Source organism: Drosophila suzukii, chromosome 2R (assembly GCF_043229965.1).
Source record: "Drosophila suzukii chromosome 2R, CBGP_Dsuzu_IsoJpt1.0, whole genome shotgun sequence".
Taxonomy (NCBI): Eukaryota; Metazoa; Arthropoda; class Insecta; order Diptera; family Drosophilidae; genus Drosophila; species Drosophila suzukii.
In genome coordinates, this window is record NC_092081.1 from 11,699,608 (window position 1) to 11,713,790 (window position 14,183).

The following is a 14,183-nucleotide window of genomic DNA, read 5'->3' on the forward strand; positions in this document are numbered from 1 at the left end:
AAAGTAGGCAATAAAAATACTATTCAAAACAACATTTACTCAATTTTAAAACAAATTTAATAACAATATGATATGAGTTATTTAATGTCAATATGATAGCTTTTTTCCCCCGTGCATAAACTCAGTTCAACTGAATCGGGGACCACCTTCCGGCTTTGGCTTTCCTTTCATGTATTTTGGCCATTTGTCAAAAGTTTTTGCTCTTCTTTATCTGGACGGTTCGTTGATGTGTGCATAGCAATAGATGTATATAGATTTAAAAGGGTGTTGGCCACTTGAGTGGAAAGTTAAGCGTTGTCTAACTGCTCTTTTGGGCGGGTTCCAAAAGGGAAAAAGGACACTGGATTGACAACACCGGATGTCATTGGGCTGATAAAATGCCGGGTACCCCATAGACCAATTGAAATCGAATGCACCTTCCGATTGAAATAGAGATTAGTACGAGGCTTAGATTTTTGGAAATTTGCACATTTGTCCATTAAAGACCAAAAAACTTTTCATGGGGATTGTTCTAGCAAACTACTTGTTTTCTCTAGAGCCTTGGCTACAGGATAATGTTATCTACATCGTCAGCGGAGAGTAAGAGTTTCTCGGTCTATGTTTATACGCTCTTTTGTAAGCTTTATGTTTATGTTTCATTTTTAAAAAATGATAAGTCACAATAGTTAATTTAATAAAGATTTATTACAAATATCAATTAAAATATATTACATACAATTTTCTTATTATATATTTAAACATGTAAGCCCCAGAACTCAAATTTGTTTGTACAGACTAATATTTAACACTTAACCATATTTCCCTAAATGATGAATATAATTTGGTTGTATTAATTAATTTACAGTTTTTAAAAATGTTAAAATGTCAAGAATATTTTTTTTTAAAGTTTACAGTGTTTATCAATTAATTTTCATATTTGTTTGATGTATTTAAAAATAAAAATGTACTAAAAATTAAAATTAAAAACTAACTTTAAAGATACAAGCTTAAATTATCAGAGATATTTTAAGATAGTAAAATTGATTTAATTATAAAGACTATTTGGGGATGAATTGGAATAAATAAAAATAAATATTAAGCCTTTTTTAACAGCAGCTAAGAGAACAAATAACATTTGCCTGTTGGGATAACAGAGGGTTCTCAGTCGTCAGGAAACAGGGGGTAGCGTATAAAAGCGGGTGCTTCTCGGCAGCACGCGCTCATTTCAAAACCGGCGCTCTTCGCATCAAAAGCTCCGCTGCGGAGCCGAGAAAATATATTTAATTCCCATTTCAAGTGCAGCTTGTGGGCAGGAATTTCAAGTTTGTTTGTTTAAGCCCAGAGTGCAAGTGAGGTGGTGCAGGAAAAAACATATAAAATACCAAGGAAAAACATAGAAAACCAAATGTTGAGCTGTTAAGTGTAAAGACTAAGTGCATAGCTAGAGTGAATTTATAAGTTAGTTGAAACAAACAAAGAAATGGAGACTGCAGCGAATTCGGGCGACTCCAAAAAGCCTTTCAAAGTGAGTTTTTATTGTGAGCAAAATAGCATTAAAGGCCACAGACAAACAATGCGATTTCAAGCATGCATTATTTTCCTGCCATGCCCTTTTTGGGCGTTGTTGTTTTCGCCTTTGTTGTTTTTGGCCGCGTGCTGCGTTCCCTGTTTTTTTTTTGTTCTTTATGGAAACTGGGTTGAACTTCAAGAATCTCTGAGCAAAATAGAAGAGAACATAACTTAAGAGAGTCGAAAGCTCGGAGTAAAGAGACAGGCTAAAGCTCAGTAATGCCACAGTTTTGACTTTGCAAAACCAAAAATTATTTGTTCTGTTTTTACTTTGCTTTTCTTGGTTGTTTTTATTTTCTGTATTTCATTCGACTATTGGGAATTGTTTGCTTTTGGCATTTGTTTTACTTGTCTGCTGGGCCTTTGTTTTCCGCCTAATTTGTTTATCCGCCGCTTAAACAGCGGAAAGCAGTTTAAAGTACTTAAAGGATTTTAGGAATCTGCTTAAGGTTGCAAAAAAAAGAAACCACAGGCAGTTGACAACTCAACAGTAACCGAAAAAACCACAAAGCTATTTAAGTTGTCTGTGGAACATGGAAAAGAACTTTTGCGAAATATTTCTGGAGATAACCTTGCAAATCTCCCCATTATATCCATTAAAATGTCGCTGTTTATTAAAATAATTAATTCAAAAACCACCAAACACAAATCGGCTTAAAAGCTGTCAAATACCTCGACAGCCATGAAAATGCCATTAAAAAAGGACAACTTTTGATCCTTACATGTTGCTGTAATTAGCTAGAGGCCACGCCCATTCGCACGCCCTGCCAAGCATTTTGTTAATAATTTATTAAACAATTTACATAATGCCATGGCATAGTTGGAAAGCAATTTAAAGTTGTCGCCTAATTTCCCCAGCGACTCGAAAATCTGCGGCCTACGCCCATAAAATATTTAAAAGTCCTGCGACTTGTGGATTCTGCTCGGTATAAGATGCAGATGAATAGAGTCCCGGGCACGTATCCTTCGGCAGGTTTTCAATGGAGCCAGACGTCGGAGGTCGTTGCACGTTTGGTTCAGGACTCTGGGGTCCTGATGCCTGAGTTAGTTGTGATTTAAAGGCAGCTCAACGAATCCGTTTAAATGGGTTCACCATACAGTTAGTAAGCCACAAAAGGACTCCTAAAATCAGCGGTTTTATAATACAATTTTTAAGATATTTCGGTAAAAATTGGGAAAAAATCTTTGAAAATATTATTCCAGATTTTCTATTTCGTTTTAATTGCTATATTTATAAAGGTTTATATTTATATTCCTTGTTTTATTTTTGTCCCAAGAAACATGCAACTTTTAGAAAACTTTCACAAAACTTTGTTGTCATTTATAAAACTTAAAAAACATTTCTGTTCACGACATTCCCTAGACTAATCATCTGTATTTTGTTGAACAACTTTTCTAGCATGTTTGTTTTCCGAAAATCTTGCTTCTATAGTAGTTACTTTGTTGGACAAATCAGCATTGTATCGTTTTGAGGGTAATTAAATAAACTACTAATTGAATTGCAACCGGCAGCAAAAACGACAGTTCTTCCGGGGAAAATCTACTAATGCGATCAACTAAAACTTTTGACAAGTTTCCGAACAAAAACTATGCTTTTGTTTTCGATGCTACCGCTTCTCCTACTTGTCAGATGTTCTCCCAAGTTTTCATTGTTCCAAAGTTTTCCGCCACCCAACCATCATGATATGATTAATATTTGGCGCTTTTGAAGCAGAAAAGTTGGATGGCTTTAAGCATTTATAAGATAATTTAATGAAGAGTCAGTCTGGGGAAAATGGGTAGAGAGAAGAGCTGGGAATGGGCGAAATAAAATGAACGAAATGCAAACTGGAGTACAATTTCATTTAGTCACGGCCTGCTCAATTATTTATGAAGGACCTCAAGGAGTTGCACGTTGCCCGCCGTTTCGGGGCTATAAATTCGAGCAGGAATGCAGTCGTGCCTCCTCGTTTCGTCCTTTAAGATCCATCTCGTGGCTCTCTGGCCAGGTCTAATTTATGTTTCGTTTAACCTTAGTGCTGAGGCACCATTTAACATCGCGTGCAATTTTAATAGAGCCTGGCGAAGACTTCGTCCTTGCACTCAGAAGGCAGCCCTAACTTATGGCATTCGCGAAGGAGCCTGCAGCATGAAAAATGCTGACATGCATAACTTGTCACACAAAAAAAAAAAAAGGATATGGCTAGGAATCGGGCCAAAGGGTTGGGGCGATATAAACGACAAATATTTGCACCGCAGTCGGTAGAGTGCATGTCAAACGGCATTCGAGTGCTTGAGAAAAAACTTAAAAACACAGAGCTCACAGCACTCGCAGCTGAAATATGCACAAAGTGGACTTTAAGATGACATCCCGGCCGGGGAGTAAAACCAGTCCATAAATCTCAATTAGAGCAAATGGACATTTGACAGCAGGACATGATGTGTGCGCAAATATTCCGTTCATTTATTCGTTGTGATGTTTCGGGGAATGGAAAACAATCTGGCTCGAAACGTAGTGGATTATTGTTTATTTAATATGTATATAGCAAAACTTGTTTTTTTCTTTGTTTAATGGAATTTGAATAATAATAATAACAAGAGAAAAGAATTTAATTCACTATCAACACATTGAAATGGAGTAAAAGTCTAAATAATTAAGTGTTAAGATATATATAGCCTGCTTGCAAAGTTCCCTTTCTCCATTCAACTTACGTTGTTGTCTCAAGAAAAAGGGTTCAAACCAGCAGTAAATTTACAACTTTTCCCATTTCTGTATTTTTTCGTTTTTGTTTTGGGTGCCGACGATGTGAATATTTTATAGGGACACAGTTGTTTCCCTTCTGACATTAATTTATTATTCATTTGATGAGCAGGGCCATGTGTAACTGTTACTGCTGCTGCTTCCGTAATTGTAAACGTATAATGGTTTATTATTCCCTTTCTCCGTTACGGTTCTTGTTTTTCTTTTACGGCCAGGTCAAGGACGTTACACGTAACATTAAGAAGGCTGTCTGCGCATCCAGTCTGGAGGAGATTCGCAGCAAGGTGGCGGAGAAGTTCGAGAAGTGCGACCACCTGCCCACCATCCACCTGGACTCCGACGGCACTGAGATCGACGATGAGGAGTACTTCCGCACGCTCGACGAGAACACGGAACTGGTGGCTGTCTTCCCCGGAGAGCACTGGATAGATGTGAGTTGCATTGGGGAAAAAGGGGTAATACTAATTTTTCGAAATTGAGTTGTTTATTTTACACAAAGGATCTAGATCTTTTAGATATGTTATCATTGGGGGCGCCACACAAATCACTAGTCATTGTACGTGTCTAAAAGTATGCAATGACTGTCCAAATGAATTCATTGTAGTACTGAGTTAAAAAAATATTGTTGCATACTTTTAGACACCTAAAAGGGAACTTAAAAGTGATTTCAGAACCCTAGTGATTTATATGGCACCCATGACTGTTTATTTTTTAATTCCTCGTTTGATAAAGTATTCTGACATGTTCAGGACATCTATAAATATTTAAAAACCATTTATTATTTTTCCAATAGTATTCGTTTAATCCCTTTAAAGCATCTCTTCAATAAGCAACTATGCAAACCTAAAATTCCTTTTAGATATCCTATATAAGTAGATATCATCACTATAATGTTTAGAGATTATATGGTTTTTTTCTCCAAGTGAGCACCACATAATTGGATAATTCATTTTATTTGTCCCTCCTTTTATCCGTCATAATGACTAATTGCATTAGTCCCGGAATGCCATGAGATATTAAATTAAATGCTATCTGCACTCCCTTTATAGCCCACGCACTACGTGACCATAACCACTCCGCATGGCAACGAGGTGGGAACTGGAAACGGAGATCCCGCCGCCGGAGGAGAGGGAGACACCACCGATGCCAACAACTCGGAGTCGGCTCGCATCCGCCAGCTGGTGGGTCAGCTGCAGAACAACCTCTGCAATGTGTCAGTGATGAACGATGCCGACCTGGACTCGCTATCCAACATGGATCCCAACTCGCTGGTGGACATTACGGGAAAGGAGTTCATGGAGCAGCTCAAGGATGCGGGAAGGTGAGTTCAATAGTCTTATAGCCTCAAGGGTTATGAAAATACTTTAAAATATCAGATTAGGTGTCTAAAAGTATGCAAAAATATATTTGAAATTCAGAACTTCGATAAATGCATTTTTTTAGATATCTAAAATCACACTTAAAAGTGATTTCAAAGCTCCAGTGATCAAAAAAATATTAAATAAATATTTTAAAAACTCAAAAATAATGATTTTTTCTGAACATTACATAATACAACTTATGTACAAATACGGATTATTTCTGATTGTTCTGAATGTTGCTTATAATGATTACGATCTCGAACCCCCCAGAGACTTATAGTTCGGTTTTTCTCCCATTAGACCTCTTTGTGCCAAGCGGAATGCCGAGGATCGCTTGAATCTGCTGAAGCTGCTCAAGGCCGGAGCCATTTTCTGCTCGGAACGCTATCCGGAGGATGCGGAGGCCATCGACCGGGAGATCGGACGCCAGCTGAACGAGGCAGAGAGTGGACAGATGGGCACCACCACCACCAGCAATACCCGCACCATCGAGGTGGTGCAGTGCGACAATCAGAACACGACGATAACGATCACAGTGGGTGAGGCCACATCCACCTGCTCCGCAGCCAATGGAGCCATCGGATCCTCCGCTGCCGAGGCGGCGGCCAATGAGGCCAATGCCAATCCCAGCCGGAATCCCAATGCCAACGGAGACATCTGACTGCCCATTTTGGGCAGCCTGAGGTGAAGTCTGCCGGCGGAGGAGTTGAAATCAAATTCGAATTCAAATTGAAAGTCAAAATCAAAATCAAAACCAAAACCAAGATCCATGGGGATATACCGACGACATCAGTCCTGCAACATTGGGTTAACATAAATCGTATTTGTAGCATGTAATTAGGCGGTGCGAAATCAGCGAACGGAACGAAGACAAAATCAAGCGCAACAGAGTCAAAGAAGGAGAATGCTTCATAGTATCTAAGAGCAAATGAAAGTTAACGAACAATACACGTACTAGATTTAAACACCAAGGCAAGGAGGTCAAGGGGTCACGGCCCAAAAAAACAGATCCGAGCAGTCTTTTAGCAATCACAGTCAAACGAAAAACGTATTTAACCGTATATACACAAGCCACACCACGCTGTACTAGATGAATAATAATCAAAGGTTAGCCAGTAAGTATTATATTCGAGGTAGAACCCCCGGTGTAGGCAAAAAAACACCAGAGTGAACCCGCATTGGATGGATATCGAGAGATCTGGATATGGATATTTCTAGAGTCCCTGGACACTGTTGATTTGCTTGCCGTGTAAATTGTGTTACGATTAGTAGGTAGAATGGAAACGCACATCAAAAATTGTTTTTAGACCAATGCCATTGTGAATGTCATTCGTTAAAGGCCAATTGAGACTGACTGTATTTATGTGTAATAGGTTTTTTCGTGGTTTTGAGCGGTTCGAACCCTCCCCGCCCCCCCGGAATCTATAGCCAAATGAATTTAAGTACCAGCAAACATTGTTAGCAAATTAAACGATACAAAAAGAACACAATAACAGAAATTGCAATTGCCCAATTAAAGTTGTTAACTGTCTACAATTCGAATAAGCAATAAGGGAAGTCGTAAACGAAAGCGAAAACCAAAACGCGAACAGAAAACAATTATTAAATATAGTGAAACGCATACAGCAAATAGAAAAAAAGAAAAACCCCGAGGCAAACTATATACACGAAACCAACAAGTAATAAATAAATGAATATTAAAGCAGAGTTGATTGAACTAACCTGGCTGGCGAACGGGGCGTATGCGCAACATACACAGCGTGTGCAACAGGGCGTATGGAATGTGCATCCTGCTCTTTTGCTGGCAAAAGAGAGTTCCACAGAGAACCAGAGAGTGGGAGTACCGCTCCCCCTGCCTTCTAATTGCATTACTCGACGCCATATTCTCTTCTGCGTTTCAACTTCCTTGGTGACGTCACGGCCCCATGACGTTTGCAGGTCCTGGCAATCCTAGCTGATTGCGATGCCCTACTAACACAGTTCAAAGCTCCCGGGTGACCCAAATTCGTGACGACAGCACGTCACCCCGTCAGCGCCCCCTTTCTGTGGGCGTGGCCCTGGCTGTGATGAATTGAATTCCATCCTTTTGACTTTTGGCAAACCAAATACCCCTTATTAACACCCAGCAAAACCCCTATTTCTTGCCCTCCCCTTCTTGACTGCGCTTTTAATTTGTCCTCTTGGCAAATACAATCCTATTTGGTTCCGTTTCTTGGGCAAAAGAAATGAGGGCGAAATCGTCGAGCGGAAAGCGCTGAAAAATATTAAAAATGTAACTTAAAACCGCATGTTTGTCGTCTGTTTTTGACTGCTTTTGATGTGCGACTGATGGTTTTGGCCAAGAAATTGTCCCACACACTTGAGTTCGCATTTCTTTTGAAGTTCCCGGTGCTTTTGATTAAAATAAGTGCTGGGCAAGAATATAACAACTTAATCGAAACCAATATATATTTTATTTATGAAATTTTTGCTCAATATATTTCTTTAATATTTGTTTAAAGATGCGCTTTATAAGGGGACAGTTGGGCATGAATAGTTACAAAAGTTAGGATAGATAGAGCGCTCACATTGAAAATGATATCGGTAATATACAAAATTGCTTCATGGTACCGCCAATGAAAATGGCTTTTGGTTTTAAATATGTTCTGTAAATGGTAACAAGACCATTTGTGTTTTTTCTCCCTAAAAAAAAGAGAAAAAACTTTCTTTTTCTTTCACAATTTATTTAACATTAAACTTTTTTTTTTAGCACAGATCGATTTATGTAAAATTTTGTTCTTGTAACATCAATGAAGGTTAAAATTGTCGACAACTATCCTATTTCTTGAGGACATAATTCAGTGCCACTTTGGCACTAATCTGTTTGACTTTAAAAAGTTGGCCATCGACCTCGGCGCAAGTAAAGTATTTGGTGCGAACCGGGAAACAGATCACAGAACTTCCGCACTTGCGACAGGTAATCACGTGTTTACCGGATCGACACTTTCTTGGTTTCTGCACCTTTCCTGTTTTGGTTTTTTTCTTATTTACCTTCGGCTCGCTTGATCTATCTTGAAGCACCTTACGAGTTCTTTCTTTCCTGGCGCTTCTGCGTGACACGGGAATTGTAGCTTCTGATTCGGGTAATAAAGGCAGCTCTTCAATCATTTCCCTAGCCTCGACAATTTCGTCTGGTGGTGGTGACATTGGTCGATCTACAGCCATATCACAAGCGTTTTCATTATTTTCCACGGTCACCCGAAGCTGTAAATGCTATTTAGAAGCGTTAGAAGTCGTAGCACAATTATATTCCATCTATATTTACCGAAAATTGTTCATCACTCATTTTGTTTTATGATTTCTTTACTTATTTGCTTCGGTATACGTATATATGTTACTCGGTCAAAAAATATAAGTGAGTGTAATTTTTTCGGTTTGAGTCTGACAATAAACATCAATGGCTCCTATGCTTAAAAAATTTTGAAGGGCATGTGCTTGATTTTGCTAACTTTTTTGTTATCTTTCTTTTTTTATAATCTTTTGGATAAGGTTACACTCTCAGAAAATATAGCGTGTCAAATTAAACACGAACAATTTCGAATATAAGCTAAGCCCGAATTTTGTTGACCCCAAGAAGGATAACATCAATGAAGTACGAATAATTTAAGACCGAAATTACAATTTTGAGATAAAAGGTTTAAAAATGCAAAAAGAGTAAGTACGACACGAGATTGTTCTGAATGATTGTTTAAGAATGAAAAATTCTTAATTTAAATAAGAAACGAAAGTCTTTTCCTTGCATTCTAATTTTAAGTACGAGTGCCTTTAAATAAAAAGTCTTTTTTGGTTCGTTTTAAAAATATCAAGTATGATTCGGTACATTTATAAGAACGTGTATACATTGGATTTACTTAAAACTAAAAATCGTACATATCAGTGTTAGTTCTTAAAAATTAAAATCGCATTTAGCACTGATTTTTTAAGTCGTTATATCACTGGACGAAAAAAGTGATGAACCAATTTCGGACTACTTTAAAGTAAGTATTAGGTGTTCAATTATATTCCAAATTCGTTGGAAAAATAAATCAAATGTTATAAGTTTTCCAATAACTTGACTCTAGCTTTACCAAACTTTCGATAGTGGATTTCTGTGGAAATGAAATCAGATTTCACAGCCGTTCTTTCATCCTCAATATTCCCCAATCCGTTATTTGAGGCTTGTTGCATGCACACACAAACAAACACTCCATCCTCTGAGCCCAAATGTCAAACGTCTCACAGCAAAAAGGCGGCCAAGGGGCAGGGGGCGTGGCTGGGCAAACAACATATCGAGTGAAGAGAAGTCTTTCTTGGCTCGGCTAACGAGTCGCTTTTCTCCCCAACGAGGACGTAATTCTCAACAATTTTTCTTTATTTTACTTTTTACCCACATTTCCCCCAAATAAATGTCAAGGATGGGGATGGCGAGGGGGGGCCCAGAATGTCCTTAGGAGAAGGGGCTGCTGCTGCCGCAGGCTGTTGATTTTTATTCGAAAGCATGTGTGTACTGCACATAAACAAGCGCTGTGTAATAGATGCCGCAGTGGGCATTACTAATGCGCCCCGTGGCACTTTTCGCCCACCCATATATACATCTATGTGTGTGTGTGTGTGTGCGAGGGCGGGGAAATTGGCGGGTTATGTGGGAGGCGAGGGCGGTCCATAATTGTGCAGTTAGAGCCGCTGGCAGCCGCAAACTGGTGCTTAGATTGCCTCATTTGGATGTTTGCTTTCGCCACCCGGAAGTCATTACGGGTGCGGATATGGGTACGCGCACCTACACCAAACAAAAAATCATCATCAAAACGTAATTATGGGATATCATTTAATTAGGCTGTCAAATGGAAGATATACTACTGCCAAGTATAGTACATAAATTTTCAGTAAGGAAATCAATGTTGCCAATTATAATCAAAGACAAAATACAGCTGACTTAATAAACATTTAATATTAGAAGGCGGATTAAATTAGGTATTACACATGTGAAGTGCTCATATTTTGTTTTGTATACTATAATGATATATTAATGGGTTATGACATAAGGGCAGTGGTAATAATTTGGGATGGTGCCTCAGGAATATAATATAATATATACTTCATCTTATAATTCTAAAATATTATATCTGAATTCAAAATATAGTATATCTGAATAAATTAATCTTTTAACACTAAAAGGCAGATTAAATTAGGTATTACATAGGGGAAATGGTGATACTTTGCGATGGTGCTTAAGAAATATACTATAAAACTATATTTTCATAGTACTATAATATGTACTAAGACTTATAGTTATAATACTAATACTACACACAGAAAATTCTGACCATCTCATCTGAGTTCAAAATGTTCTTAAAAATATAACGACATTTTTGAAGTTAAAAATATTTTCATTTTGCTTGAATCAAGTTGAATTGGCGGTACTTACATTGTATATCTCAAAAAATAAACTATTAGTCCAGTCAGTAGTGTATACTTATCAATAAGTTGATAAATCAACTTAATTTAACTTTTTTCTTCTCACCATTTCATTCCAATAATGAGAGCATTAATACCAAAATTTACTTAAACGGTTTTTAAGAACGAATATTTTCAATTCAAGAACAATTTGCTTGAATATTTCTCTCTGTGTATAATATATACTTCTTAATATTTCCACAAGGTAATATGGTTAGTAGGCAGTAGTTTAATGGATGCAGTGTGTGTTCTTTATGAAAATTTAGAGTTTTGCCCTTACAACAGATTAACCTCTGAATACCCAGTTCTTTTACGGTATATACATTATAATTTCTTTATTAGTTAACTGATAGCAGTGACCATATTTATTTTGAGTGCAGTAAGCCCCCCAGACTGAGAGCCAGCTGTCAGTAATGAAAATTTAAGTAAGTTTGGCAAACACAAATATGAAATTAACCGTTTTGTTTATCATGATGCAGCTGCTGGTGCTGCTGGCCATTCGGGCGAATGACCTTCCGCAGGAACAGCAGGAGTTGGCAGTTGGCTTGCAGCAGCTGCAGGACGAGATGGCGCATCCTTGGGGCACCCCCTGTGTTCGAGATTGCCTCGAGGAGAAGGGCATCCTGGTGGAGCGAGCCGGCGAGTGTCAGCAGTTCGAGCAGCAATTCGAGTGTACACTGTACTGCATGTTTGATGCCCAGTCGCCCTATTAGGTCATAAAGTGTGAGTGCAAATACGCACAGGTTTGTTAACCATTAAACCAATTATAGCCACCCCCGCGCGAACATTCATGGGCACATATATAGCAAGTGGCAATACGAACCCCTTCGACATACAAAATAATTAAGTATGCCATTAAGGGGCAATGTAATTGCTCGTTACATACATTCCAGCCAGGCCAACGTCAGTGCTTGTTTTCTTTCATTATTTTCCATTTCGTATTTATTTTAATTTAATTAAAATGTTTGTCATTCCTTTTTTTTGGGCCCGCATCGAAATGTCATTTTTTTTCGATTTAATTTCATTTAGTTTGCTGACAGCAGGCGCAAATATTTGGCATTTATCCGCACCGCTTGGTGTGTGTGTGTGTGTTTTGACGAGTTTTTTGGTCGAACAAGTGCCACCATATCTATGTCCATGGCCATTTCCGAATACCAAAGGTCCGGGCCAGGATCGGGGGCCATTAATCATCGCCATATGCGACGAGCGTGACCTTTGCGACGACATGTGAGTTAATTAATCTAACCGAACTGCCCAGACTGCGAAGGTCATGCATCGCAATTAAACATGGCAGCTGATGATGAAGGGAATTTACCTTGCCGCCCAGACGCATAAATTTCAATTTGCAACACCGTCTATGCATTTAAATTGATGGCTATGCTAGGGCTCCACACGGCAAATGCTGCAACTGCTGCAAGTGCTGCATATGCGAAAAGTTGTTCGCGCCGCGCTCCAATGCGCAATTAGCGGACCGCGGCCCATAAATTATTTGACCCACCGCCGGGGGGGAAAATGTGAAATGGGAAATGGAAAATGGCGGGCGGAAATGATGGCCCAGCAGGTCGAATAAACAGATGAGCTATGCAAAAACCCCCAAAGGCCTTGCCGCCAAAATATTCACACCGTGCGTGGCATGACAATTGAAGTGCAGGGCGTAAAAGCATAAAGAAGATAAGTTGGCAAAAAAGATATATTATTATCCATCACGTGACTGGAGCGAGCATCACGTGTACATCGTTGGCAATCGATGTTGAATGTTGGAATTCCAGCCAACGTCAATCAAATTAACCTTGGTTCACACGGCGTATGCGCAATATTTGTGCATTTTAAGCCCAGCTCAGTTCAAAAATCTGGCTATGTGGTTTTGTTTCTACCCAAAGCGAACAAATTCGATCAGTATGCAGCAAGGGAATTTCATGAATTTTAAACATTCAATTTCCCAAAAACATTCCACAATGCAAATGCCAATAAATCTCCGCTTTTGTCTCGCCCTCAAAGGCAATGCACCTTGTGTTGAAACTTTTGCCCCCAACTCGGCATTTTAATTATGCAGCCAGCAGTAGTCGTCGTCTCATTATGCCGAAGTGACATTTTTCAGCTGCCCGCCGGAGTTTTGGGGCCCCGAAATTGCCAACTTTATTTTATTGCATTTTTAAACTTTGCCCTTACGCGCCCCAAAAGTTCAGGCTTGAAATATATTTATATTTGCCAGCACGACCCGCCCGTTTTGCCTATGCACAGTGATGTTTGTCTTGGGTTTTTTGTGGTCCCGCCTAAGTAGAACTATTTGCAGCTGCTCCAGTAAACTTTTCCCACTTCACAGTGTCCCGTACCATTCCGATCCCAAACCTGGATTTTCTTTTTTTTTCTTTACCCCGTAGAGCCCAAGTTTTTAGCCCGGCACGCCCTGGCTGGTTAACTGGCTAACTGGCTAACAGGATAACTGGCTAACAGCATTTTAACAGAATCCTCTCTCTACGCTTTTCGGGTCCTGTGCTCTCACGGCCAAAGCTCGGCGAAGGTTAGGCTTTGCTGTGTGTGTTTGCAGGACCTTCTGACTTTGCTCTGTGTGTCTTTGCGCTGGCCGAGGATGTCGGCAAATGCGAGTCCTGCGACGAGTCCTGACTTGTTTAAATACAGCACGCACAGACGTCTGGCAATTTATTCCAAGTTCGGCCGGCTTTTGTTGCACTTGGCTGCTGTGAAGTAGCCGCTCGCGATCCGAACCCAAATCGCGTACCATAATTATCGGCAACTCAATGGTCGAGCCTTGCCGGAAAATGTGAAGAATTCAGTTTTCAAGAGTTAAGGTGAAAGGTAATGGAAAAAAAATAGTTCAGTGAATAAAAGCAAAAAACTTTTAGTAAAAAAAAGGGGTTTGTGATGCCTATTAATTGTAATTATTACAGGTTAATTTAACCAAAGGTAGCAAGTGCTTAAAATAAGTTTAAAAAAACAATACGCAAATACAAATATATTTTATGTTATTTTATACAATGGCACTTAAAACGTTCAGAGTACTAGAGCACAAGTTAAAATAACATAATGTAAATAATAAACAC

At 39.0% G+C, this 14,183-nt stretch overlaps 3 protein-coding genes across 3 annotated transcripts; 2 read left to right on the plus strand and 1 right to left on the minus strand.

Annotated features, from left to right (window-relative positions):
- Window positions 1–1,198: 1,198 nt before the first annotated feature.
- Window positions 1,199–7,295, plus strand: Drep1 (DNA fragmentation factor-related protein 1). Its single transcript, XM_017072129.4, has 4 exons — window positions 1,199–1,504; window positions 4,504–4,719; window positions 5,338–5,609; window positions 5,950–7,295. Exons 1-4 carry the CDS (start codon window positions 1,460–1,462, stop codon window positions 6,308–6,310), a joined length of 894 nt encoding a protein of 297 aa, XP_016927618.2. The 5' UTR covers window positions 1,199–1,459; the 3' UTR covers window positions 6,311–7,295.
- A 1,090-nt stretch (window positions 7,296–8,385) lies between these two features.
- LOC108008906 (uncharacterized) lies at window positions 8,386–9,081 on the minus strand. Its single transcript, XM_017072812.4, has 2 exons — window positions 8,954–9,081; window positions 8,386–8,901 (listed from the first exon to the last, which is right to left on the minus strand). The coding sequence occupies exons 1-2, from the start codon at window positions 8,972–8,974 to the stop codon at window positions 8,467–8,469; spliced, it is 456 nt and encodes a 151-aa protein (XP_016928301.3). The 5' UTR covers window positions 8,975–9,081; the 3' UTR covers window positions 8,386–8,466.
- Window positions 9,082–11,491: 2,410 nt separating this feature from the next.
- LOC108008422 (uncharacterized) lies at window positions 11,492–11,834 on the plus strand. The gene has a single exon (XM_017072270.4). The coding sequence runs from the start codon at window positions 11,568–11,570 to the stop codon at window positions 11,832–11,834; it is 267 nt and encodes an 88-aa protein (XP_016927759.3). The 5' UTR covers window positions 11,492–11,567.
- The last annotated feature ends 2,349 nt before the right edge of the window (window positions 11,835–14,183 follow it).

Coding starts and splice junctions, on each gene's coding strand:
- LOC108008422 (XM_017072270.4), top strand. CDS start 11,568: ATGAAATTAACCGTTTTGTTTATCATGATGCAGCTGCTGGTGCTGCTG.
- Drep1 (XM_017072129.4), top strand. CDS start 1,460: ATGGAGACTGCAGCGAATTCGGGCGACTCCAAAAAGCCTTTCAAA. Junction 1,505..4,503: donor ACTCCAAAAAGCCTTTCAAA/GTGAGTTTTTAT, acceptor TTTTACGGCCAG/GTCAAGGACGTTACACGTAA. Junction 5,610..5,949: donor CAGCTCAAGGATGCGGGAAG/GTGAGTTCAATA, acceptor TTCTCCCATTAG/ACCTCTTTGTGCCAAGCGGA.
- LOC108008906 (XM_017072812.4), bottom strand. CDS start 8,974: ATGAGTGATGAACAATTTTCG. Junction 8,902..8,953: donor TGAGTGATGAACAATTTTCG/GTAAATATAGAT, acceptor GCTTCTAAATAG/CATTTACAGCTTCGGGTGAC.